At 42.5% G+C, this 25,725-nt stretch overlaps 1 protein-coding gene across 1 annotated transcript; it reads right to left on the bottom strand.

Annotated features, from left to right (window-relative positions):
- Positions 1 to 19,062: 19,062 nt before the first annotated feature.
- Positions 19,063 to 25,217, bottom strand: LOC147606098 (uncharacterized). Its single transcript, XM_086792532.1, has 2 exons — positions 24,671 to 25,217; positions 19,063 to 24,545 (listed from the first exon to the last, which is right to left on the bottom strand). The coding sequence occupies exon 2, from the start codon at positions 24,538 to 24,540 to the stop codon at positions 19,474 to 19,476; it is 5,067 nt and encodes a 1,688-aa protein (XP_086648658.1). The 5' UTR covers positions 24,541 to 24,545; positions 24,671 to 25,217; the 3' UTR covers positions 19,063 to 19,473.
- Between the last annotated feature and the right edge of the window lie 508 nt (positions 25,218 to 25,725).

Here is a 25,725-nt window from a genome sequence, read left to right as displayed (position 1 = left end):
TTTTACAGCCTCTATCCAAGAGCTTGTTCCCACACACACCCTATTCACTTGTATATTTCAACACCTCCCCTCAAGTGAATAATCCTAGTACACCTAGACCCTATACCAAGTTTGCCTCCCCTTACTTGGTAGTCCGCGACCAGTGTCTACTCCTCCCCTCAAGTTATCAGCACACCTGAACCCTGTATCAAGTTTCTTTCTCTTACTTGACAGTCCGCGACCAGTGCCTCAAGTCCCTAAACTCCATAGTCCTTGACACTCTCTCTCTCTATGTGTCCAAGGCTACTATAAGTGCCCGCGACCTTGACTAAAGTGCTCACACATACATCTACCACTTGGCCTACATCATCGGTGGCTCAGAGGTGGTTTTACTTTATTGGGGCAGGTTACATTGGGTTGTGGGCTCTCTCTCTATCTCTCTCAGAGATTTTCACATGGCTCCTCACTCTTTGGAGCCTCACATCTTCTCTTGTCTTCACTCTTCTTCTCGTGGCAGCATCTCTCCACGCGTCCGTCTCTTCTTTCAGTCTTCTCGGGGTAGCTTCTCTTCTTGTGGCAGCTTCTCTTCTTGTGTCCATGTCTTCCTTCAGGTCTTCTTGGTGTGGATCCTCTTCTTGGGAAGAGATATTCTTCTTCTTTCATGGCTGGGGCCATGAGCTCGTCCGTCAGGTCATTTTGCTCCATGTGAGCAACATGTTTCAATGTTTTGCTGACAGTTCCTTTGGGCTTTTTATGTTTATCTTGTATCATTATGCAATGCAAACCCAAATTTATGCGGGAGGTCTTACCTCTTGCCTTATTCTGGACAAGGGCAGTGTCTGTTTCCATTTTTACACTGATGAAATGTGCCCAATACATAATGCGTATAGCATTCATTCTCATGCACATTTCAAATGCAACTCTGGCTGTGAATAATCTTGTATTTGAGTGAGATTTACAGGCATTAACCAAGGGTTAAATGCAAAATGATGATTTTCACAAATTTTATCAGCACAATTTTCTCAGAAATTACACTAAATCAAGGGTAACCAATTTGTACGGGATGGTTGGAGTATCAAACCAACTCCGATTTGTAATCTGAAGTTATAGGGATCTGTATCAGATACCTAATGGTTAATTTGAACCCTCAATTGTACCAAAGTATAGTGATTAGCACTGATTAATCACTGATTAGCAAATTAATGCTCTAGTTTGTGTGCAAAAAACAGAGTATACGGGGAGCTCAGATCTGGTGCCTTCCACTTCAAATGAGCTCAAATGCTTTCAAAGGCATCAATAGCAATGAGTCTAGTAGAGGATTAAGCCAAGAAACACAAGATTTGACCAAATAATGAAAGCTTAATCTCTGTTTTACCAAAGTCACCTGCAGATTTGATGAAGAGCTTGGATCTCACTGTAGACTTGATGAAATTGATTTCTGTCTTCACCAGCTTGTAGAGCATGCTTGATTACCCCTTGGGCTAAGAGGAATTAGAGAGCTTTGATCTGTGGAAGTTGCAATGTCAAAAACATCTCAGAAAAACGTAGCCTGCAAATCGAGCTCCCGCCAGCGTTCTGCGTTGAATTAGCCCACAAGATTTGAGATGTGTGTAGCCCTATGAGTCTACTATGAGTACCTAAGAGGGCTTAGCCTAATGTTATGTGTGCAAGGAGCATGGAGTCCTCCACTGGCTGGGGGTGAAGGGGAGAAGTGAAAGCTTACTAAAAAATTGATTTTTTTTGCTAATTATCTACTAATCCTCATTAATTAACTAATGGGCTCATAAATATGATTGATTCTAGGCATGGCTCTGATACCATGTTGAAATTTGAGCATAATGATGAGCTAGGGTGGATCATACACTAGAATCAACATGATTAACAAAGTGATTAAGAAATGATTAAGACGTAATTAGTGAATAATTAGCAGATAGATTAACGTAGGCATGGATACTCAAAAACCAGCAAATTCTCATTAGGGCTATGCCTCAATTTATAGAGTTTACATCAAGCATCAAATCCCATTGATTTCTCCATGATTCACTCCCTGAATATCTCCACCTCTTGCCTGATTCTCTCCACCTCTTCTCTTTTCCCTGATTATCTCCCAGAATAACTCCACACTCCTAAATTCCCTCATGCTACCCATTATTCTCTCCCAGTAGATTCTTCTCACCTTTTCACAGGTTCTTTCACAATTACATCTCCTCTTTTACAGCCTCTATCCAAGAGCTTGTTCCCACACACACCCTATTCACTTGTATATTTCAACACCTCCCCTCAAGTGAATAATCCTAGTACACCTAGACCCTATACCAAGTTTGCCTCCCCTTACTTGGTAGTCCGCGACCAGTGTCTACTCCTCCCCTCAAGTTATCAGCACACCTGAACCCTGTATCAAGTTTCTTTCTCTTACTTGACAGTCCGCGACCAGTGCCTCAAGTCCCTAAACTCCATAGTCCTTGACACTCTCTCTCTCTATGTGTCCAAGGCTACTATAAGTGCCCGCGACCTTGACTAAAGTGCTCACACATACATCTACCACTTGGCCTACATCATCGGTGGCTCAGAGGTGGTTTTACTTTATTGGGGCAGGTTACATTGGGTTGTGGGCTCTCTCTCTATCTCTCTCAGAGATTTTCACACGACTCACTCTTTGGAGCCTCACATCTTCTCTTGTCTTCACTCTTCTTCTCGTGGCAGCATCTCTCCACGCGTCCGTCTCTTCTTTCAGTCTTCTCGGGGTAGCTTCTCTTCTTGTGGCAGCTTCTCTTCTTGTGTCCATGTCTTCCTTCAGGTCTTCTTGGTGTGGATCCTCTTCTTGGGAAGAGATATTCTTCTTCTTTCATGGCTGGGGCCATGAGCTCGTCCGTCAGGTCATTTTGCTCCATGTGAGCAACATGTTTCAATGTTTTGCTGACAGTTCCTTTGGGCTTTTTATGTTTATCTTGTATCATTATGCAATGCAAACCCAAATTTATGCGGGAGGTCTTACCTCTTGCCTTATTCTGGACAAGGGCAGTGTCTGTTTCCATTTTTACACTGATGAAATGTGCCCAATACATAATGCGTATAGCATTCATTCTCATGCACATTTCAAATGCAACTCTGGCTGTGAATAATCTTGTATTTGAGTGAGATTTACAGGCATTAACCAAGGGTTAAATGCAAAATGATGATTTTCACAAATTTTATCAGCACAATTTTCTCAGAAATTACACTAAATCAAGGGTAACCAATTTGTACGGGATGGTTGGAGTATCAAACCAACTCCGATTTGTAATCTGAAGTTATAGGGATCTGTATCAGATACCTAATGGTTAATTTGAACCCTCAATTGTACCAAAGTATAGTGATTAGCACTGATTAATCACTGATTAGCAAATTAATGCTCTAGTTTGTGTGCAAAAAACAGAGTATACGGGGAGCTCAGATCTGGTGCCTTCCACTTCAAATGAGCTCAAATGCTTTCAAAGGCATCAATAGCAATGAGTCTAGTAGAGGATTAAGCCAAGAAACACAAGATTTGACCAAATAATGAAAGCTTAATCTCTGTTTTACCAAAGTCACCTGCAGATTTGATGAAGAGCTTGGATCTCACTGTAGACTTGATGAAATTGATTTCTGTCTTCACCAGCTTGTAGAGCATGCTTGATTACCCCTTGGGCTAAGAGGAATTAGAGAGCTTTGATCTGTGGAAGTTGCAATGTCAAAAACATCTCAGAAAAATGTAGCCTGCAAATCGAGCTCCCGCCAGCGTTCTGCGTTGAATTAGCCCACAAGATTTGAGATGTGTGTAGCCCTATGAGTCTACTATGAGTACCTAAGAGGGCTTAGCCTAATGTTATGTGTGCAAGGAGCATGGAGTCCTCCACTGGCTGGGGGTGAAGGGGAGAAGTGAAAGCTTACTAAAAAATTGATTTTTTTTGCTAATTATCTACTAATCCTCATTAATTAACTAATGGGCTCATAAATATGATTGATTCTAGGCATGGCTCTGATACCATGTTGAAATTTGAGCATAATGATGAGCTAGGGTGGATCATACACTAGAATCAACATGATTAACAAAGTGATTAAGAAATGATTAAGACGTAATTAGTGAATAATTAGCAGATAGATTAACGTAGGCATGGATACTCAAAAACCAGCAAATTCTCATTAGGGCTATGCCTCAATTTATAGAGTTTACATCAAGCATCAAATCCCATTGATTTCTCCATGATTCACTCCCTGAATATCTCCACCTCTTGCCTGATTCTCTCCACCTCTTCTCTTTTCCCTGATTATCTCCCAGAATAACTCCACACTCCTAAATTCCCTCATGCTACCCATTATTCTCTCCCAGTAGATTCTTCTCACCTTTTCACAGGTTCTTTCACAATTACATCTCCTCTTTTACAGCCTCTATCCAAGAGCTTGTTCCCACACACACCCTATTCACTTGTATATTTCAACACCTCCCCTCAAGTGAATAATCCTAGTACACCTAGACCCTATACCAAGTTTGCCTCCCCTTACTTGGTAGTCCGCGACCAGTGTCTACTCCTCCCCTCAAGTTATCAGCACACCTGAACCCTGTATCAAGTTTCTTTCTCTTACTTGACAGTCCGCGACCAGTGCCTCAAGTCCCTAAACTCCATAGTCCTTGACACTCTCTCTCTCTATGTGTCCAAGGCTACTATAAGTGCCCGCGACCTTGACTAAAGTGCTCACACATACATCTACCACTTGGCCTACATCATCGGTGGCTCAGAGGTGGTTTTACTTTATTGGGGCAGGTTACATTGGGTTGTGGGCTCTCTCTCTATCTCTCTCAGAGATTTTCACATGGCTCCTCACTCTTTGGAGCCTCACATCTTCTCTTGTCTTCACTCTTCTTCTCGTGGCAGCATCTCTCCACGCGTCCGTCTCTTCTTTCAGTCTTCTCGGGGTAGCTTCTCTTCTTGTGGCAGCTTCTCTTCTTGTGTCCATGTCTTCCTTCAGGTCTTCTTGGTGTGGATCCTCTTCTTGGGAAGAGATATTCTTCTTCTTTCATGGCTGGGGCCATGAGCTCGTCCGTCAGGTCATTTTGCTCCATGTGAGCAACATGTTTCAATGTTTTGCTGACAGTTCCTTTGGGCTTTTTATGTTTATCTTGTATCATTATGCAATGCAAACCCAAATTTATGCGGGAGGTCTTACCTCTTGCCTTATTCTGGACAAGGGCAGTGTCTGTTTCCATTTTTACACTGATGAAATGTGCCCAATACATAATGCGTATAGCATTCATTCTCATGCACATTTCAAATGCAACTCTGGCTGTGAATAATCTTGTATTTGAGTGAGATTTACAGGCATTAACCAAGGGTTAAATGCAAAATGATGATTTTCACAAATTTTATCAGCACAATTTTCTCAGAAATTACACTAAATCAAGGGTAACCAATTTGTACGGGATGGTTGGAGTATCAAACCAACTCCGATTTGTAATCTGAAGTTATAGGGATCTGTATCAGATACCTAATGGTTAATTTGAACCCTCAATTGTACCAAAGTATAGTGATTAGCACTGATTAATCACTGATTAGCAAATTAATGCTCTAGTTTGTGTGCAAAAAACAGAGTATACGGGGAGCTCAGATCTGGTGCCTTCCACTTCAAATGAGCTCAAATGCTTTCAAAGGCATCAATAGCAATGAGTCTAGTAGAGGATTAAGCCAAGAAACACAAGATTTGACCAAATAATGAAAGCTTAATCTCTGTTTTACCAAAGTCACCTGCAGATTTGATGAAGAGCTTGGATCTCACTGTAGACTTGATGAAATTGATTTCTGTCTTCACCAGCTTGTAGAGCATGCTTGATTACCCCTTGGGCTAAGAGGAATTAGAGAGCTTTGATCTGTGGAAGTTGCAATGTCAAAAACATCTCAGAAAAACGTAGCCTGCAAATCGAGCTCCCGCCAGCGTTCTGCGTTGAATTAGCCCACAAGATTTGAGATGTGTGTAGCCCTATGAGTCTACTATGAGTACCTAAGAGGGCTTAGCCTAATGTTATGTGTGCAAGGAGCATGGAGTCCTCCACTGGCTGGGGGTGAAGGGGAGAAGTGAAAGCTTACTAAAAAATTGATTTTTTTTGCTAATTATCTACTAATCCTCATTAATTAACTAATGGGCTCATAAATATGATTGATTCTAGGCATGGCTCTGATACCATGTTGAAATTTGAGCATAATGATGAGCTAGGGTGGATCATACACTAGAATCAACATGATTAACAAAGTGATTAAGAAATGATTAAGACGTAATTAGTGAATAATTAGCAGATAGATTAACGTAGGCATGGATACTCAAAAACCAGCAAATTCTCATTAGGGCTATGCCTCAATTTATAGAGTTTACATCAAGCATCAAATCCCATTGATTTCTCCATGATTCACTCCCTGAATATCTCCACCTCTTGCCTGATTCTCTCCACCTCTTCTCTTTTCCCTGATTATCTCCCAGAATAACTCCACACTCCTAAATTCCCTCATGCTACCCATTATTCTCTCCCAGTAGATTCTTCTCACCTTTTCACAGGTTCTTTCACAATTACATCTCCTCTTTTACAGCCTCTATCCAAGAGCTTGTTCCCACACACACCCTATTCACTTGTATATTTCAACACCTCCCCTCAAGTGAATAATCCTAGTACACCTAGACCCTATACCAAGTTTGCCTCCCCTTACTTGGTAGTCCGCGACCAGTGTCTACTCCTCCCCTCAAGTTATCAGCACACCTGAACCCTGTATCAAGTTTCTTTCTCTTACTTGACAGTCCGCGACCAGTGCCTCAAGTCCCTAAACTCCATAGTCCTTGACACTCTCTCTCTCTATGTGTCCAAGGCTACTATAAGTGCCCGCGACCTTGACTAAAGTGCTCACACATACATCTACCACTTGGCCTACATCATCGGTGGCTCAGAGGTGGTTTTACTTTATTGGGGCAGGTTACATTGGGTTGTGGGCTCTCTCTCTATCTCTCTCAGAGATTTTCACATGGCTCCTCACTCTTTGGAGCCTCACATCTTCTCTTGTCTTCACTCTTCTTCTCGTGGCAGCATCTCTCCACGCGTCCGTCTCTTCTTTCAGTCTTCTCGGGGTAGCTTCTCTTCTTGTGGCAGCTTCTCTTCTTGTGTCCATGTCTTCCTTCAGGTCTTCTTGGTGTGGATCCTCTTCTTGGGAAGAGATATTCTTCTTCTTTCATGGCTGGGGCCATGAGCTCGTCCGTCAGGTCATTTTGCTCCATGTGAGCAACATGTTTCAATGTTTTGCTGACAGTTCCTTTGGGCTTTTTATGTTTATCTTGTATCATTATGCAATGCAAACCCAAATTTATGCGGGAGGTCTTACCTCTTGCCTTATTCTGGACAAGGGCAGTGTCTGTTTCCATTTTTACACTGATGAAATGTGCCCAATACATAATGCGTATAGCATTCATTCTCATGCACATTTCAAATGCAACTCTGGCTGTGAATAATCTTGTATTTGAGTGAGATTTACAGGCATTAACCAAGGGTTAAATGCAAAATGATGATTTTCACAAATTTTATCAGCACAATTTTCTCAGAAATTACACTAAATCAAGGGTAACCAATTTGTACGGGATGGTTGGAGTATCAAACCAACTCCGATTTGTAATCTGAAGTTATAGGGATCTGTATCAGATACCTAATGGTTAATTTGAACCCTCAATTGTACCAAAGTATAGTGATTAGCACTGATTAATCACTGATTAGCAAATTAATGCTCTAGTTTGTGTGCAAAAAACAGAGTATACGGGGAGCTCAGATCTGGTGCCTTCCACTTCAAATGAGCTCAAATGCTTTCAAAGGCATCAATAGCAATGAGTCTAGTAGAGGATTAAGCCAAGAAACACAAGATTTGACCAAATAATGAAAGCTTAATCTCTGTTTTACCAAAGTCACCTGCAGATTTGATGAAGAGCTTGGATCTCACTGTAGACTTGATGAAATTGATTTCTGTCTTCACCAGCTTGTAGAGCATGCTTGATTACCCCTTGGGCTAAGAGGAATTAGAGAGCTTTGATCTGTGGAAGTTGCAATGTCAAAAACATCTCAGAAAAACGTAGCCTGCAAATCGAGCTCCCGCCAGCGTTCTGCGTTGAATTAGCCCACAAGATTTGAGATGTGTGTAGCCCTATGAGTCTACTATGAGTACCTAAGAGGGCTTAGCCTAATGTTATGTGTGCAAGGAGCATGGAGTCCTCCACTGGCTGGGGGTGAAGGGGAGAAGTGAAAGCTTACTAAAAAATTGATTTTTTTTGCTAATTATCTACTAATCCTCATTAATTAACTAATGGGCTCATAAATATGATTGATTCTAGGCATGGCTCTGATACCATGTTGAAATTTGAGCATAATGATGAGCTAGGGTGGATCATACACTAGAATCAACATGATTAACAAAGTGATTAAGAAATGATTAAGACGTAATTAGTGAATAATTAGCAGATAGATTAACGTAGGCATGGATACTCAAAAACCAGCAAATTCTCATTAGGGCTATGCCTCAATTTATAGAGTTTACATCAAGCATCAAATCCCATTGATTTCTCCATGATTCACTCCCTGAATATCTCCACCTCTTGCCTGATTCTCTCCACCTCTTCTCTTTTCCCTGATTATCTCCCAGAATAACTCCACACTCCTAAATTCCCTCATGCTACCCATTATTCTCTCCCAGTAGATTCTTCTCACCTTTTCACAGGTTCTTTCACAATTACATCTCCTCTTTTACAGCCTCTATCCAAGAGCTTGTTCCCACACACACCCTATTCACTTGTATATTTCAACACTTGGAGCATAGCCTTGATGATGAGCTTGAGATTCCAGCTATTAGAACACCTGGAGTAAGGAAGGCAAGAGAATCTACAAAAATGCTAGGTAGTGATGGACAACACAGGTTAGGGAGATTCAAAAAACCTGTTGATAGGTTGATATATGATGGTTATGTTGCTCATCATGATGCATAAATGGCTAAAGTTATGCAAGATGTTGAGCCCACATGTTTTGAAGAATCTATTGGGCATTTAGATTGGGATAAAGCCATTGGATGAAGAAATGACTGCATTGTATGGAAATGAGACTTGGGATTTGGTGCCATTGCCTAAAGGCAAGAAAGCTATTGAATGTAAGTGGGTGTATAGGGTGAAACATACTAGTGATGGTAGCATGAGTAGGTACAAGGCTAGATTGGTAGCCAAAGGATATGCACAGACACATGGGATTGATTATGAGGAGATATTTGCCCCGGTTGCAAAGATGGCAACTTTGAGAGTTGTGATTGTGGTGGCTGCACCTTAAGGATGGTTTTTACATCAAATGGATGCAAAAAATGCATTCTTGCATGGTGGTGACTTGCAAGAATAAGTGTATATGGTTCAGCCACCTAGTTTTGAGAATACAGATCACCCAAACTATGTATGTAAGCTTCGTAAGGCCTTGAATGGGGTGAAGCAAGCTCCACGAGCATGGCATGACAAGATTGTTGAGGATCTTACCACTATTGGTTTTCATATGGGTGATGCAGATCACTCTTTGTACGTGAGCAAGAGTAATAAGGGTATTGTCATCATCACCATCTATGTGGATGATCTTATTGTTGGGGGTGACAACTTGGAGGAGATTGAGCATGTGAAAAGTCTTCTCAAAAGGAAGTTTGACATGAAGGATTTAGGAGATCTGTGCTACTTTTTGGGCATTGAGGGGCATTGAGGTCATTCACACACGTGATGGTATTTGGCTCTCACATAGACAATATGTATTGGACATGTTGTCCAAGTATGGGATGGTTGGTTGTAAGCCAATCTCGGTGCCATTATATAAAAATGGCAAGCTCAGTGCGGATGCAAGTTATGTGTTGGAGGACCCCACAATGTACAAGAAGATTGTGGGGAGTTTGATCTATGTCATGATCAGCATGCCAAATCTGAGTTACATTGTTGGATTAGAGAGCCAATTTATGTAGGTTCTACGTAAACCACATTTTGACAGTGTGCAACGCACACTTCGATATTTGAGGGCCACTATTGATTATGCAATAGGTGTACCATTGGAGCTATATGGGTACACAGATGTAGATTGGGAAGGTAGCATCACAGACAGGAGATCTACTAGTGGATTTATGGTTTCATTAAGGAGTGTTGATGTGGCAGAGGCAAAGTACAAAGGAGCTACGGTGGCAACATGTGAGGTAGCTTGGTTACACAAGCTTCCATATGGAGAGAAAGGTTGTCATATATTGTGACAATATTAGCAGTATATAGTTGGCTCGGAACCCCATTTTTAATGTGCAGACAAAACACATTGAAGTACACGACCACTTCATCAGGGAAAGAGTTTGGTGGCAGCAGGCAGGCGACATCGACTTGGCCTACGTCAGCACACGAGATCAGGTCGATAACATCTTCACAAAGACCTTGGGAGTTGAGAAGCTCCGTAGATTTCAAGATATGCTTGGAGTTCATAAGCTAGAGCTGATCTTGAGGGGGAGTGTTGAAATGTTAAGCTCAACATGAGCTGACACTCACGAGGCACCTGCATGACCGTTTGACATTTATATCACTGTGGCGGGTTTGGTAGCTGGCACCGACATATCTTCACCATAGATTCTATAGCTGGACTACACCACGCACACCTACCCGCTCCAGTTAGCATGTTCACATTATGGATCGTATGTACATAGTACTTTAGTACTTATGTTTTATTTTCCTTATGTTTTTCGTAGAACCCTTTTTGTTGTGAAGAAGAAGAAGAACAATTTTCAGCCTCTCATTTTGTGTGTTCTCTTCTAGGGTTTGTGAGAGTGTGTGTGTGTGTGTGCTTGCAAGATCTCAAGCTCTCTTCCTCCCCCCATCTTTTCAAAAGACAGGCGCTCTCATTGAAGTTATTGCTCCTTCTGGAACCAAAAAAAGAGGGGAAAATATTGAAAGAGTTTGGTCTAGAATCATTCAACCGCTAGGATAGTGAAGCAGCATAAGGCATTGCTTGCTCCTCAAGGTAGTTATTTAGATGATATTCATTTGGGTTTGTGGATCCTCTATCTTTCCCTCTTATAGCTTCTTTCCCTATTATCCCAATTTTCATATTTGCACTAATTCCAACATTCATGGGCCTAGTCACAAATTCTATTTATTTACAATTCTTTTTCGAGGGGAGACAACATAATCCCTTCTTTGGAACCTTATAGATTAGGGTCAAGGGCTACCTTAGGCTGCAAAAATTTATAAGGGTCCTTGTTAATTGGGCCAAGGATTCTAGTTGGTATTGAGTCTCTTTCACCAACTCATGGTAGTTGTGAACCTACTTCTTTCCTCAATGGGGTTGGGATATTGTGCTAGTTTATTTGAAAGGTCTTGTAGTACATTCCATTGAGGTCTTCCAGTTATAGCTCTTTGAGCCATATTCAAAATTTCATCTCTAGGTGCATCTTCTGAGCAAGAAGAAGTCCTTGTATCCCTATCATCACCCTCAATGATCATAGTGCCTGATTTCTTAGCTTTAGAAATTTGTCCTACGCAAGGGTTTAGACTTCTTACATTATTTTCTTTCTCGCTTCTTTTGTCCTTTGGAATGCTTAGTAGAAGCACACGAGATTTATTAACTCTCTTTGTTCTCTGAGCCATGAAGAGCCATGGCCTTGGTTTGCAATCATCTGGGGATGAGTGCATCAGTGATTACTAAAGAGTTGTTTTTTCTTAGAGGACTCACCATGTTTAGTTGGCTTATGGGCCCTTGATCACTTCCTCGGGGAGGTTTGTTGGGGTAGACTTGAATGATGTGATTTATGCTGCAACTTAGACACCATCATGATAGCGTTGAGATATTTTTGGCCACCTCAATAGAGACTTAGAAGGGGCACTCCCTTTTTAGGTGTGCTCCTCCACATGTATAGCAGGCTAAGGGTTGGCCAAGGTTTGTAGAGTTCACTTCTCGTGCCTTATAAGCCATTGGTTTCCTACTCCCATATGTTTCAAAGTTTTACAGTCTTTAAAGGGGGGCTAAGGTATTTTTAGGCATCCTTAAAATCTCTACATCTGAGTTCATACTCAACATTTAACAGGAGTTGTATCCTCGTGATCCCTCTCTAAGATCTGATTCAAGCATATAAGTGTCGATGACATCCTCTCTATGAGTGGTCCTGCCTCCATGTGTGTCATGGGTGTCACGCTGAGAGCTATAGGTGGAGGTCCTAGATTAGGGGGAGGTGTCTCAAGAAACTTAATAATTTCTCTAGGAAGGGGGGTTAGTCCCAGTAGGGGGAATAGGATCTCTACTAGTCATAGCATGTGGCGCACATAGTGCTAAAGGTTGTGGTAGTAGGAAGAGCTGGAAGAACCATACCACAATTTACAGGATTGTATCTGCAATTACTAATATCATGATTAGTGTATCTCCTACAGTAATCACACCACGAGCATGTTTGACCCATATTGTGACTTATGTAGAAAAAAATGCGCTGTGAACTGCACCGCCTCTGCTACACGCCAACCGCCTCTGATTTATATGCTGTAGTTGGGGCCCAGGGGGGCCCGCTTTTCAAGTCTCCTTCTTCTCGGAGTATCTGTGCAGCTGCACTCAAGCTCACCTACTCAATCTGCAGGCCACAAGCTATTGCTACCTCTTGCTGGCAGCCCTGGTCACTCATGGGCTTTTGATGCTCCTCTCCTTTGATGGCACGACCCTTAGGTCCTGTGAGCACATTCTTTCTGTTCACAGCTTAAGCTGTCATTGTGCTCTCTGCATGAGCTCATGCCGTCAGTGCTCCTTGCTCTCTCTCTCTCGAACTGTTTTCACACAGGCACTGCGCAAACTCCCTTGTTGCTCGTGTAGCATTTCAGCAAAAGACTCCTCCTAGAACCTACAGCATTACTTTCACCTTACAGATTTGGTTAGTGAGCTCTCTGTGGAACCATGGCTAGATAGCCCGATATAGCTGCTATGTGCAGTTTCTCCAATTGCCCTATTTTGAGCTATTCCAATCAGCCCATGTCCTTGTAGCTGTGTAAAATTGCCACGTGCGCTACTGCTATTGTTGCTGATTTTTGCTTCTTGGTGCTAGTCTACATGTTGATGCGCCCAGCTCATTCTACGCCTATTGTTGTTTGTCTCCTGTTGTAGTTTCTCACTGCCATATAGCTGCTCTAACAACCTCTTTCAAGTCTTCTTGCCATAGCAAACTATTACATCTCCTTCATGAGATTTACACAACCATCATCATGGTTATACCTTGAGCTCCCCATGAGTTCATCTCCTTTTGCCTCAACCATCAAACCTCCCTAATGAGGTTTTCATACCATTCAATGGTTGTTGTAGCTCACCAATGAGCTTATCAAAGTCTACATGCTCCCCTTCTTTGCATGCAAAACATTAAGGGTGCTTTCTTCAAGAGGTTTCTCTTGAAACCATAGGTACAAAAACAGAATGAATGGCCTTCATTGGCCTCCACAATTTTTCTCAAATCCATGAGCAAACTCAACAAGCATCACCCCCTCTGGTGTGCTCACTAATGGGCTCTTTTGTCAGCCCATAACTCCTTATCTTACCCCTCATTTGGATAAGATTGCACCTCCTTACACTCTTTGCCCATTTGCAAAGAAGAACCATGGGATCTTCTCATCCCATAAAACAACAACCCTTCTTCCATGCTGAATAACAAAAACTTGAGGCAAAATCACACTTTTACCTTCACAAAACTTTGTTGGCAGCTTCTTGATGACAGAAATCTCTATCTCCAACTCCATTTGCATCTTCCCTTGATGCAAATCTTCTCTTTGTTGGCAAAACTCCATTTGTAACTTTGTTGGCAGCTTCTTGATGACAGAAATCTCCATCTCCAACTCCATTTGCATCTTCCCTTGATGCAAATCTTCTCTTTGTTGGCAAAACTCCATTTGTAACTCTCTTGGACAGCTTCTTTGATGTTTGATGAAGACTCCATAGTCTTCATAATGCTGAAATCTTGATTTTCAGCTTCATAGGCAGCTTTGAACTCCTCTCTCAAATGCAAATAGAGAACAATAATAGAGTGTGCATAACTTTTTTTTAAATAAATGAACCATAGCAACATGCTTAATCAAACAAACACACAAACAAGCTAGTATACATAATAATCACCATGATTAAGAGCCCAAGTTGGCTCTGATACCATGTTAAGAATGCTAAACTTGGGGTTAATCATGGTGGTGTAGACATAGATTAAGCATAGTGATTAGGGGAGATTAAACCAAACAAGATAAGCCATGAGAGAGAGATGTGCACACTCAACAAGACTCTATTACATATGCTTCAAACAAAGGCTTCTAATATAGATAGCCTTGACCCAATCCACTTTACATGTGTCCACCCATGTGGCACACTCATCTCCACTTGAATAGTCAACACTCACACACCACTTGAATAGTCAAAACTCACACACCACATATTCTAAGATATCTAGCACTTCTAGAGTGCGTTCCCACACACACATATTCACCCAATCAACTTAGCATTGCACCATGCGCAATGCATCTCTCAACACAGAAGGCACAGGCGATTCCAGGATAAAATCTAATAACGGGGGAATTGATCTAACGAGTCAAAGTCTTAACTATTCAAACTGATCCGACCGAACCCGAAGTCACATGGTCAGATCAAAGAAGAGACTTGTGCTTGGTCTATAGAACCACCGCTTTTTTCCTCCTTTAATAATTAGGCACAGCCGGCCCGGTGATTCCGTCCCACAGAACAAGGGTCTTCCTAGGACTTAATCTAACTAACGTAACTAATCGTAACTTATTTATATCATAGGAATCCCCAGATCCAGCCTAACCCCAACCTGCCCACCATGGGTTAGCAAACCACCCGCCGACCCCACTGTATTGGTGGGATTCCTTTATAGAAATTTGGTTATGTTTTACCCGGGTACCGAGGAAAAGAGTTCCCAGGCCCCCTAGTCGGCGTTTCAAGCAAAAGTTCAGGTAGGAATACTACACACCCAATATGAAATTGTCATTATAATAGATTCGGCTATTATAATGGCCATTCGGCTATCTTTAAAATAATCTTTCAATGAAAATCATAGTATTACTGAACATAATCCTCCAAAACTTTGAGTCCATTGTATTATAAAATATATCATCTGGACTCTACGTTGAAGACCAGGTGGTCAACCAACGAGATCTAATATCAAAATTTGATTCAAAAAAGTCATTCTTTTCAATCCATCTGAACCTTTCTCGACGTACGCATGGGCGTCCTAGCAACTGCGAGCCCATGCATCACCTGGTCAGAACCCTCTAGGATCCTATTTAGGTGTCCTAGCACTTCACTCAGGGATCGCTTCGTCGGTCCTCCCCCATTGCACAAAAGTGCACCATTTTAACCATACCGAGGCTGGTCAAGACCTCGGCAGGCTTTGCCGTGAGCGACGTCCCTCGACGACTCCCCGCCGCCAGCTGTTGCAATGAGCCTCTTCTTAGTTAAACACATACCAAATGCTTCCTCCAGTATTCTGGCATAAAATAGTCCTTAAAAGAAAATAGAGGTTCTATGCAAGTAAATTTCCCGGTTTGAGATTGGTTCCACAAAGCTTATTTTCCTTAATCCATATTTTCTTGATGAGAATCATTGATCTCTCATCACGGTAATCTACCCATCATTTGATTGCATGTCCAACTAGATTCTTGGTGATTTCAGTCAAGGGAAAACTAGGTTAAATCAATGATAGTCTATTCTTTGTATTAATAACTGGAATTGGTCTCACGAGGTTTTTGCTTGATTCAGCTCGAGAGATGGACAAGTAGTTTACTAGCCATCCAACTCTACCACAAAAATTGATGCTTTGCACCAAGTTTCACATGCTCCGTAGAGGAGAAGAAAGTTGGAGGATTGGAGGTCGATTTTCACAAACAGCCTATTTTAGTGATTTCATCCATGATGGCAAGGTCAGACAACCTATTCCATAAATTTTGAGTATCAACATGACTATGTTTGGATGCGATGTGCAGACGTCACAAAGCGATTAACTGATGCAAATCGCTTTGTGACGTCTGTACATCACATCATAACATAGTCGTGTTGGTATTCAAAATTTGTGGAATAGGTTGTCTTAGCATCTCTGCGTGGACAAAATCACTAAAACAAACTGTTTGTGAAAATCGACCTTCAATCCTCCAACTTTCTTCTCCGGAGCATCTGAAACTTAATGCAAGCCATTTTTGAGATTTCACACATTTTGGGAGGGAATCTTTTTAGGTAACCCTCGTCAGTTATACCTATTTTGCTCGCAACAGTGTTCAATTTGGAAAGCAAACAAAGCATGTATTTCCACATGACAGAAATGTGAGCAGGAATGTACTAGATGTTGTGCATTCAAAATGTATGGGGTCTTGCAAAGACTATGTCTATGGGTGGCTGCAAGCACTATGTAACATTCATTGATGACCACACGAGGAAAGTGTGGGTGCATTTCGTGAAGGAGAAGAGTGAAATGTTCACTCGTTTTTAGAACTTCAGAGTAGTGATGCTGAAAAACAGATAGGAAAGCATGTGTAAGGTCAGATAGAAGGGGAGAATACTTCTCGAGTAAGTTCTCTGAATTCTTGCGAAAGAATGGCATTCAGAGACAATTTACATGTAGATACACTACGCAAAAAAATAGAGTTGTTGTGAACGAAAAAACAAGAACATTTCAGAGATAGCGCAAGCATATGGCAGACAAGAATATGTCGCATAGCTATTGGGTTGAGGCTGTGTCTATAGCAATTTATATCATGAACAGGACTCCTACTGTAACCATACATGATGTAACGGACAGAGGAGAAGTTTACTAGTAGCAGGAAACCTGATTTGTCTCACTTAAACATTTTTGGATGTATTGCATATGTGCATGTGCCAGATGAGTTACGTACCAAGCTAGATCCGAAGACAGAAAAATGTGTGTTTATTGGGTATTCCCTCGAGCAAAAGGAATACATATGCTATAATCCTGCTACACGTGAATTGAGGGTAAGATGTTGTATTTGATGAGATGAGTAGCTGGTATGCTGCTGAAAAAGATGTTGGGGCTGATGTAAGTGGAAACATGGCTACATAGAATGCAAGTTAGCAATTACAGTAATTGAGTGGAGTAAGAGAGTCCTCATGTAGCAGTTCTGTTGATACACCATGGAGTGGCAGGCTACATCATAATACTGGTCCTAAAAATGTAGTTCGTACATCACATAAAGGCAAAGAAAAAGTGATTGAGTCCCTTGGTATGCGTGATATTTCTACATGGAATTCTCTTGTTAATGGAGATTTTAGTGGCTCGGAGATGAGCCTTGATGAGGACCTTGGGATTCTAGCAATGAGGACACCTAGTATGAAGAAGGCTATGGAAGCCATGAATGCAAAGCTACAAAGATCTGGAAGAGTCAAAAACCCTCTGCAGAGGTTGAATTATGATGGTTATGTGACACATCACTATGCTTATAGGGCAAAATTTGTGCAGGTTTTAGAACCCACATGTTTTGATGAGGCTATTGAAAATATGTGTTGGGAGAAAGCTATGGATGAGGAGATGGATGCATTGTATGGAAATGAGACTTGGAATTTGGTGCCATTGCCTGAAGGCAAGAAAGCTATTGGCTGTAAGTGGGTGTATAAGGTGAAACATAACAGTGATGGTAGCATAAGCAGGTACATGGCTGGATTGGTAGCCAAAGGATATGCACAGACACATGGGATTAATTATGAGGAGACATTTTTCCCAATGAGTTGTGATTATGGTGGCTGCAGCTAAAGGCTAGTTTTTACATCAGATGAATATAAAAAATATTCTTGCATGGTGACTTGCAAGAGGAGGTGTATATGGATATGCCACCAAGTTTTGAGCATTAGGGCCAAAAATGCCTAAAAAAGAGCCCTTTACTAATCTCGTGATTTTAAGAAGAGAGTGTGCCACATGCACAAGAATATGATATTCTTGTCTCCTCTACTTTGGAGGTAGTATAGCCCATTTCGAGCTTTTTTTTCTCTAATTTAGCCAAAATCTCCAAATTCAGATGGACTGTGGTGATCCCTAAGATCTGTTATACTGACAAAATCTGTCAAAATATGGCATGTAGTTAATGCCGAACTTTTTGAAGTTTGGACAAACTACCTCCAATATTCCTTTTGTGGCGTCCATGCCATTTTCATTCTTCTTCTCAACTACTAGAAGCTCTCATCTTCTAGCTCTCTCTCATCTCTTTTTTGACCTCACTGAGCTTCATTGCATCTTCTAGTTCTCTCTCATCTCTTTTTTGACCTCACTGAGTTCCATTGTCTTATTCTCTTGCTTCTATTCTATATGGAATCCACAAGACATCCTTCTCGTTCAATAGGATCTTGTGTCGTACACAACAAAAGGGATGATGGAACTTGGGAACCCAAGAGTTTCACTGTAAACGATTGGATTACTATGTTTCCCTCATGCTAAGGATCTCACAAGAAGGTGAAAAAAATGAAAAGAGAGGATACAAAATACCATTCGAAGGGACACATTACTGCTTTCAAGGTTATACCTGAAGGCTGGTTTGCTCAGATCCAACATGTTTACATGGCAAGGGATATGTACTGACCTCCAACTCAACATATTCCTATGCAAGCACATTGTAAGTTGTAGTTCAATTTTGCAAATATGTTTTCTCTTTTAATACAAGTTTTAACTTCAGATTTCTTCAGATATCTTTCCCTCGACAAGTTTTGAGTGGCAGTTTGTGTGGAGAGCTTCAGTGGTACTTTCCAAGCCATTGACAAAGAATTCGCAGAGCTCATGTATGACCATAATACAACTTTTTATAGTAAGGGTAGTTTTTAGCCTTCAACTAGGGTAGTTTTTAGCCTTCAACTTTCAAGTTTCAAATTTCAAGTGTCAAATAGTCTGAGTCCCAACTCCCACATGCATATACAGCCCCAAATTTAAGGCCACGTATGAAACTTCACCACGAGCTGAATCATACTTTATCATACGTATCATTCTCCCTGACGTATGGCAGTATGAAACGTATGATATGAACTATGGACCCAACAATCAATGATTTAGGTAGCTTTAACAGTCATTCAAGGTACAAAAGTGATACAAGCATCGATCCCGGAACCAAGGATCCAGATGCAAACCATGGACATGGAAACGGTCATTCAAGGTACAAAAGTGATACAAGTATCAATTCCGGAACCAAGGATCCAGATGTAAAATTATCCAAACCATGGACATAACACATGCATGAATAGAAGTAACCTACTACAAAATCCATGGCAGCAAGACCAGATCACTGTGGTGCACATACATAAGCAGCCAACAATTTTCCAACATTTTCAACAACCCATTGGTTATGCAGTGTATCTCAAAATTCTATTTCACATAGGAAATGCTTCTTGGGCACCGGATGAACTATTTTTCACAGGCTCGAAAGATATACAACTGATACATCGTAGTAAGATTTCAACTGTCACGTAGAACCCGAAGGTACGGGTGTGGTACCAACTATGACACTCACTTGTCGTAGAAGAGACATCATTTTATCCTCTATGTCCCCAGTTGGCTCAGACACAGAGTTGGTGGCCATGCTATCATTGGTAGGAATCTGCATGGCCTCTGATGTGCCAGTTCCCCCATGCTCAGCCCTGTTCTGTGATAATGCATTTGCCTCAGCTGGGCACCCTTCTATTCTCTCCCTTGATGAGATTGATACTCTTCCATCCGCCCTTGAAGAAGAGTTACCTCTGCCAGAAGACGGAGTATCCTTTTTTGTGTCCACCCTTGAAGAATGTGAGAAATGGTGAAGACTGTACGTCACGGCAGCCTGCCCAAACATGGCATTCTTCTTAGCGTGCTTCAAAGCTAATTCCGCAGCTCGACCGTGCTTGAAAACAACCTGAGCTGAAGCGGAGTCCTTATATACTCTTGTTTCTGAAGTTTGTAGGGGCCCAAATGGGATGAAGGTAGCTTTAAGCTGAGACTCCGTGGGCAAAGCAGAGTCTTCTGGGAACCTCATGAAAAGGCTAAGTGGCAATTGGGAAGATAACTTCTCACTGTGTAGCTGGCTGTAGCTCTTCACATTGGAAGCAGGGGGTGCTGACCTTCTCGAGTACTGTATTAAATTCTTTTCGAAGCGTCTAGGTTCCACAGCCTTTTCCATGCTGATAACTGCTTTGGAAGAATGTTGCCCATGAGGACCAGAAGTCGGGCTTTGTTTAGGTGCCTTTGCCACATCCTCCTGCACAATTTCAAATTTCCTTTTCCGTGCAGCTATGGCAAGCTCTTGCACACCAGGTCTCTGCCTTCTATGTCCGACAATCTGCCAGCGAGGTGGTGATTTAATGGCTATTGCTTTGGCATCACCAACCTGGTCACCTTTCTTCGCGTGTTTGACATCCTTCCCCAATAGCTCACCTGAAAATGGGGCAACATCCGTGCCATAGCCTGAGCTCTTTTTAAACACCTTGGTGCGAAATTCGAACAAAGCTGCTGTGACTCTTCCTGAAGGTTTATTGTTCAATGGGTCCCTGGCAAGGAGCTCAAGCCCCTGACGAAGTTGCACCGAACTGAGGTGAGACCTCTCCTCAGCAGACTCCTTACAAACTGTCATCTTGTACTTGGGCGGCTCAGAAGCCAAACCCTTTGTCTCTTTGTTGGATCCAGGCCTCATGCTCTTGGCTGAAGACTCATCCATAAACTTTGTGAGCGGAGGTGTCCCCGTGAGCTCACCTGCAACTTTTCTGATACTATCCCCCAACTTTACAGCTTTCTTGAGCTTTCTCACATCTTCGTTCTTTGGTGTATCTGCACTGCTAGATTGCCTCTCCCCCTTCACAACCACGCCCTCCCTTGGCTTTGCAACTTTGGAGGCTCTGTCCAAACCATCCCTTGATTCTAAATGCAGGAAGTTGAACTGCTTCTTCCCCTCTACAATTCTTACCTGCACCTTCTTCAGGTCTAGCAGTGGCGCTAGTAATTTTTTGGCATTCGGCGACTTCTTCCTGCATTTCAGGACTTCATCATCAGCATCAAATGATTTCTCATCTGAATCTGAAGGGATGAAGTTAAAAGCATCATTTGTTTTGGTCTCCGTTATTGTGGAGGCCGCTAGATGACTGTCCGATGCTCTCTTACGGTGTGCTTTTAAGCTTACCTTGTCAAATTTTTCTGAATCAAAGATGGATTTTGCATGTTGTGTTTCCCCCGCACTTTGCCTGCGAACCTTCTTCTTGATGAAGCCAGATTTTTCATCTTCTCTCAAGCTTCCCTTCCTTGATCTCTTCAGAACTTTGGGACCTGTTAAAGCAAACAAAGTCTCTGTGCTATGGTCCAGGCTTTTCTCACCTTCTGCTTCTTTCCCTACTGCTGTATCTGAAGAAGCTTCCGGACATGACAGGTGATCTTGTTTGACCTTATTGCTGCCTTTGAACTCCTGCAAAAGGCGAGCTCGTTTTCTTTTACCCGACTCAGTGGCATCTCTAGCTACCTGATCACTCTCAACAACTCTCCCTACAGCCTCCGTATGATCAGTTTCTTTTGAAACTGGTATTTTCAGCCTTCTGGGTGTTAGAGACAAGCCTTCACCTTCAGGTGCCCTCCCCTTTTTCCCCATGTTGACCTTCTTTGATTCTTTACCTTCTTCTGCAACTGCTTCATCCTTCGTCTCCAGAGAAGAAAACCTCCTCTTCAGTTTGAATACAGAAGCAGAAACTGCTCTCTCAACCTGAATATTTTGCAAAAGATCGCCAGAATTGTAACTTTTTGAAGCCACCATGCAAGTGCGCAAACCATAGGCATGCCCACGCAATTCTGACATTTCCAAGGTGGAGCTCCAAGAACTAAATGGGGAGCAAGCTACGCCCTTGAAAAACTCCAGTGTCTTGTCCGCCTTAAACATCTTTACACTTTCCAAAACATCTTTATGATTTTTGACCCTCACACCCTTCTGAATGCCTACATTCTCATCTGGGAACGTGCTTGAGCTGTGCAGAGATCCCTTATAATGTGGGCAATTTAAGCCTAACTCCGAACGCCTGCAAAACTCTTCCAATGCTTCTGCAACTGCCTTACAAAAGCTCTTCATGGTTGTCTGCTTCACCTTTTCTTCAAAATTTGGCCGGAATGCTATCATCTGAGACTGTTGTAGCCAACCAAAGGTGCAATCACCAAAAAACCCTACCAAAGCTCTCCCAGACCTTTCTATTTTCTTAGCAGACACGGATGCATCTGCAGGATCAAAAATCTGTGCAGGCCACCAAGGATGAGACCTCACTTTGGCCCATACCAAATCACCAATGCCAAAGGCATGCCCTTCCTTATGAGCTTTTTGTAGCTTTCTGGCAGAGTGCTCCTCTTCAGGCTCAATGGAAAACCGCTCACCACCCTTCCCCTCGTGAATCTTTTTTCCATCACTTTGCTTGGCCTCTACAATACCACCATCAAGCTTGTCTACAGCTTTTTCCCTTATCAACATGTGATCATCAATGTGCTTCTCCAAGTGCTTCTTAGGAGAAATGTCAGCCTGCATAGAAGAAACACTATGCTTGTCTCTTTCAGAATGCTTGTCTGTGCTTTCTTCATGTCGTACCAAGACATGTGAAGCAGGCTTTTCAATGTCTATATATTTGTCACCACTGGCATCCAATGATGTATGTTGCTCTTGAATATTGTCATCAGGCAGACTCACACTCTCTGGCACCCACAGCATAAATGTTCCAGGGTCTGATGGGCTATTTAAATGCATGGTCTCTACCTCCTGCTTCTCTGCCTGTTCAGCAACACCAACCTGCGGAGGGCAAGAGTTAACCAGCTTTTTGGGAAAATGCTCTTCTTGATGTTCACTTGACAATGTTTTTCCTAGTGCTGGCTCTGAAGCCTTCTCCTTAAGGAACTCATGTCCATTCCATTGATTAGCCTCTGAAACAATACCATTGAACTCCTCCACTGCATTTCCACCCATCAACATGGGGTCGACACTGTGTTTCTCTACCTGCTCTAGAGCAGATTCATCAGCCTCCATACGAGTAAAGGCACGATCGTCCTCTCTTTCATTTTGCTCTACTGTGATTTCCTCCTTCTGTACCAAGGACTGTGGCACTTCAGTATTCATTGAAATGTCCTTGCTGTTCGTTTCACAGCTCTGAGCAGCCTGCGAGATCTCCACTTCCTCTCCATACAAGCTTAGAAAGATTTCATCTGCATCACTTGCACATTGCAGATAAATTTCTGGGGCATTCACTCTCATATATTCACCATCGGCTAACTTCTCGATCTCATCACCGTCCGCTGGCCCTTCTTGATTCTCAACATCTGCAGCTTTGCTGTGTCGATCACCAGCCAAGTTCTCAGAGTGTGCTGATCCTTCCTTACTCTGGGTCTGAGCCTGTGAAAGGGCATCTTGTATGCCGCGCAATTCCTCCACTCTCTGAACAGCATCCGTTAATGCACTCTCAAAATCTTCTTGTTTGTGCTCATTCTGATGAACACATTCAGGTGCAGCATCTGCTCCATGCACAATATCACTGTTTAAAATTGTAACAGTGATGGGTTCTGTCTGAGTGGACTTTGCATCAACACCTGTGTGCGGGTCCTTGTAGCACTGAACAAGACTGCCCTCACCAATACTTGTATCCTTAGAAGCTGGATGGCTTGCCATTTGATCAGCATCCAGAGCTGAAACCCGACAATGCTCATCAGAGAATGTGCTTGTCACTGGCTCCTCCTCCAGTGTATCCATATCAAACTGAGCAGCCATGAACTCTGTATCATACCCAAATTCTACCTCTTCAAGAGCTGAAAGGGCATCAACTCTACCCTCTTCTAGGACTTCCCCAGAGATATCCTCAACTGCAAAATGTTGGCCCTCATCAGTGGGACGTACTAAATACAGAGCACCTTCCTGTTCTAAAACCCTACTATCTCCTGGTGCCATTGCAATGACCTCTTGGTCTGAAACCCCAATTGCACCTGGTACCATTACATAAGCCTCATGCTTTGAAACCCAAATTCCACCTGGTAAAACAACAGTAGCCTCCTTCTTTAAAACCATAGTTCTTTCTGATGCCATTGCTCCTGATACCATCACAGTGTCCTCTTGCTTTGAAACCCTAAATACACCTGCTTCCATTCCATTAGAATCCTGCTCTGAAAACCTAAACTTCCCTGATGCCATTACAGTAGCTTCCTGCTCTGAAAACCTGCTTCCACCTGATACAATTACAGTATCCTGTACCTCTGAAGCCATTAATCCAACCGTTGCATTAGTATCCTGCTCTAAAACCTTAATTTCCCTTGTAATTGCCGGAAGAAAAGCTTCTGAAAAGTCTCCACGCGACTGGTTACAATCGCCGTCTTCAATGGATACATTTTCTTCACTTAGGTTTTCCATTCGTTGGCCAGTCTCAAGTTTGTGGTCTTCAAAGAAACCTTGATCTGTAACCTGCGAAGAACTAGGCGATCCCTTCTCTTCATCTACCTGCAAATCAGGGTACGGGCTTGCTTCGAGCTGGGAGATGCCAGGAGTGTCTTGCTCGTCCATAAAGGCTGTAGCAGGATGCGGGAGCCATGGGTAAGACTCCTCCAAATTTGTACAGACAAAAGTTCCATGTTTTCAGATGACTTAAAATGTCATCTGCTTCTTCAAATAAAAGTGTAGAAGACATGCTTACCTGCACAATGCGATGTAGCCTAGTTCTGTAGAAACCTTCACACAGAGAAAACAAACCCTAGCACAGGGAAAACCCTGGCACAGAGAAACAAAAAGCAAAGGAAAACCGTCAGATATTTCCGCAAGCTGAACGAGAATCGAAGGTCGATTTCTTCTCGAATCAGGCTGGGGGAAGAAATGGGGTAAGACAAATTCAAGCAGTTGCCGCCATAGAAAGAAGCTTGAAGGGGCACCCTGCAGAGAATGGGAAGCTAAAGGATACAGCGAAAGGCAGAAAATAGGGAAAAAGAGAGCTTAAAAGAGGTGGGGACAAATTCAAGGTTTTGCCGCCATAGCCAGGAGCTTGAAAAAGGAAATGCCCAAGACGTACAGCTCACACAAGATCACTGTACAAACACATCCCCATGCGGCGTGTGGGAGGGGAGCGGCACGTTCGGCATTGACAATCGCACTGTGTAGTCCTTAATTCCAATTAATACGAGTAATCTCAAGCTTAATCCTGCGTCATGAACATTTACTCTCCACTAAAAACTTAGTGGATGCCTTGTCGTCAATCTTGCATCGATTTTACCCCAAAAAAAAATCTATTCAGTAAAATAAAATCATACATGGCCATAAAAGCCCATTGTTCCACTCTCTCATAAATATGGCACCAAAATGTTGGTTTGCTATTAATTAATTAATGGGCGAGCATAAACCACCTTCGAACAAAAGAATTAAAGTTGCGATAACCTTAGGCAAAAATCTAGTGCCTTCTAGATTCATCGGACGCCGACTTCGAGTGGTATAAAAGGTGCTCGAGCCGGAGATGGAGGGGAGGCTAGCGTGGAATGAGAGAGGGAGGGAGAGGGACGAGGAGAGGCTAGGGCGAGGGGGAGAGGCAGAGGGACGAGGGACGAGGAGAGGGTGCTGGAGGCGAGAGCTCGTTGTTGGGCAATGCGAGGGAAGCGGAGGGTGGTCGAGCCAAGTTGGGCAAGGGTACGCAAAGGTTAATTAATTAATTAACCTTATCCCATTAATTAATTAATGGCATAGAGTGAATAGAGGGGGTAGAAA

Source organism: Cibotium barometz, chromosome 58, assembly GCF_041138505.1.
Source record: "Cibotium barometz isolate CiBa-2024 chromosome 58, ASM4113850v1, whole genome shotgun sequence".
In the NCBI taxonomy this organism is placed as follows: Eukaryota; Viridiplantae; Streptophyta; class Polypodiopsida; order Cyatheales; family Cibotiaceae; genus Cibotium; species Cibotium barometz.
The sequence above is the reverse complement of the archived record's forward strand: the minus strand, read 5'-3'. Positions and strand labels throughout refer to the sequence as shown.

Excerpts from the sequence above, each read along its gene's own strand:
- LOC147606098 (XM_086792532.1), bottom strand. The coding sequence starts at position 24,540 with ATGGACGAGCAAGACACTCCTGGCATCTCCCAGCTCGAAGCAAGCCCG.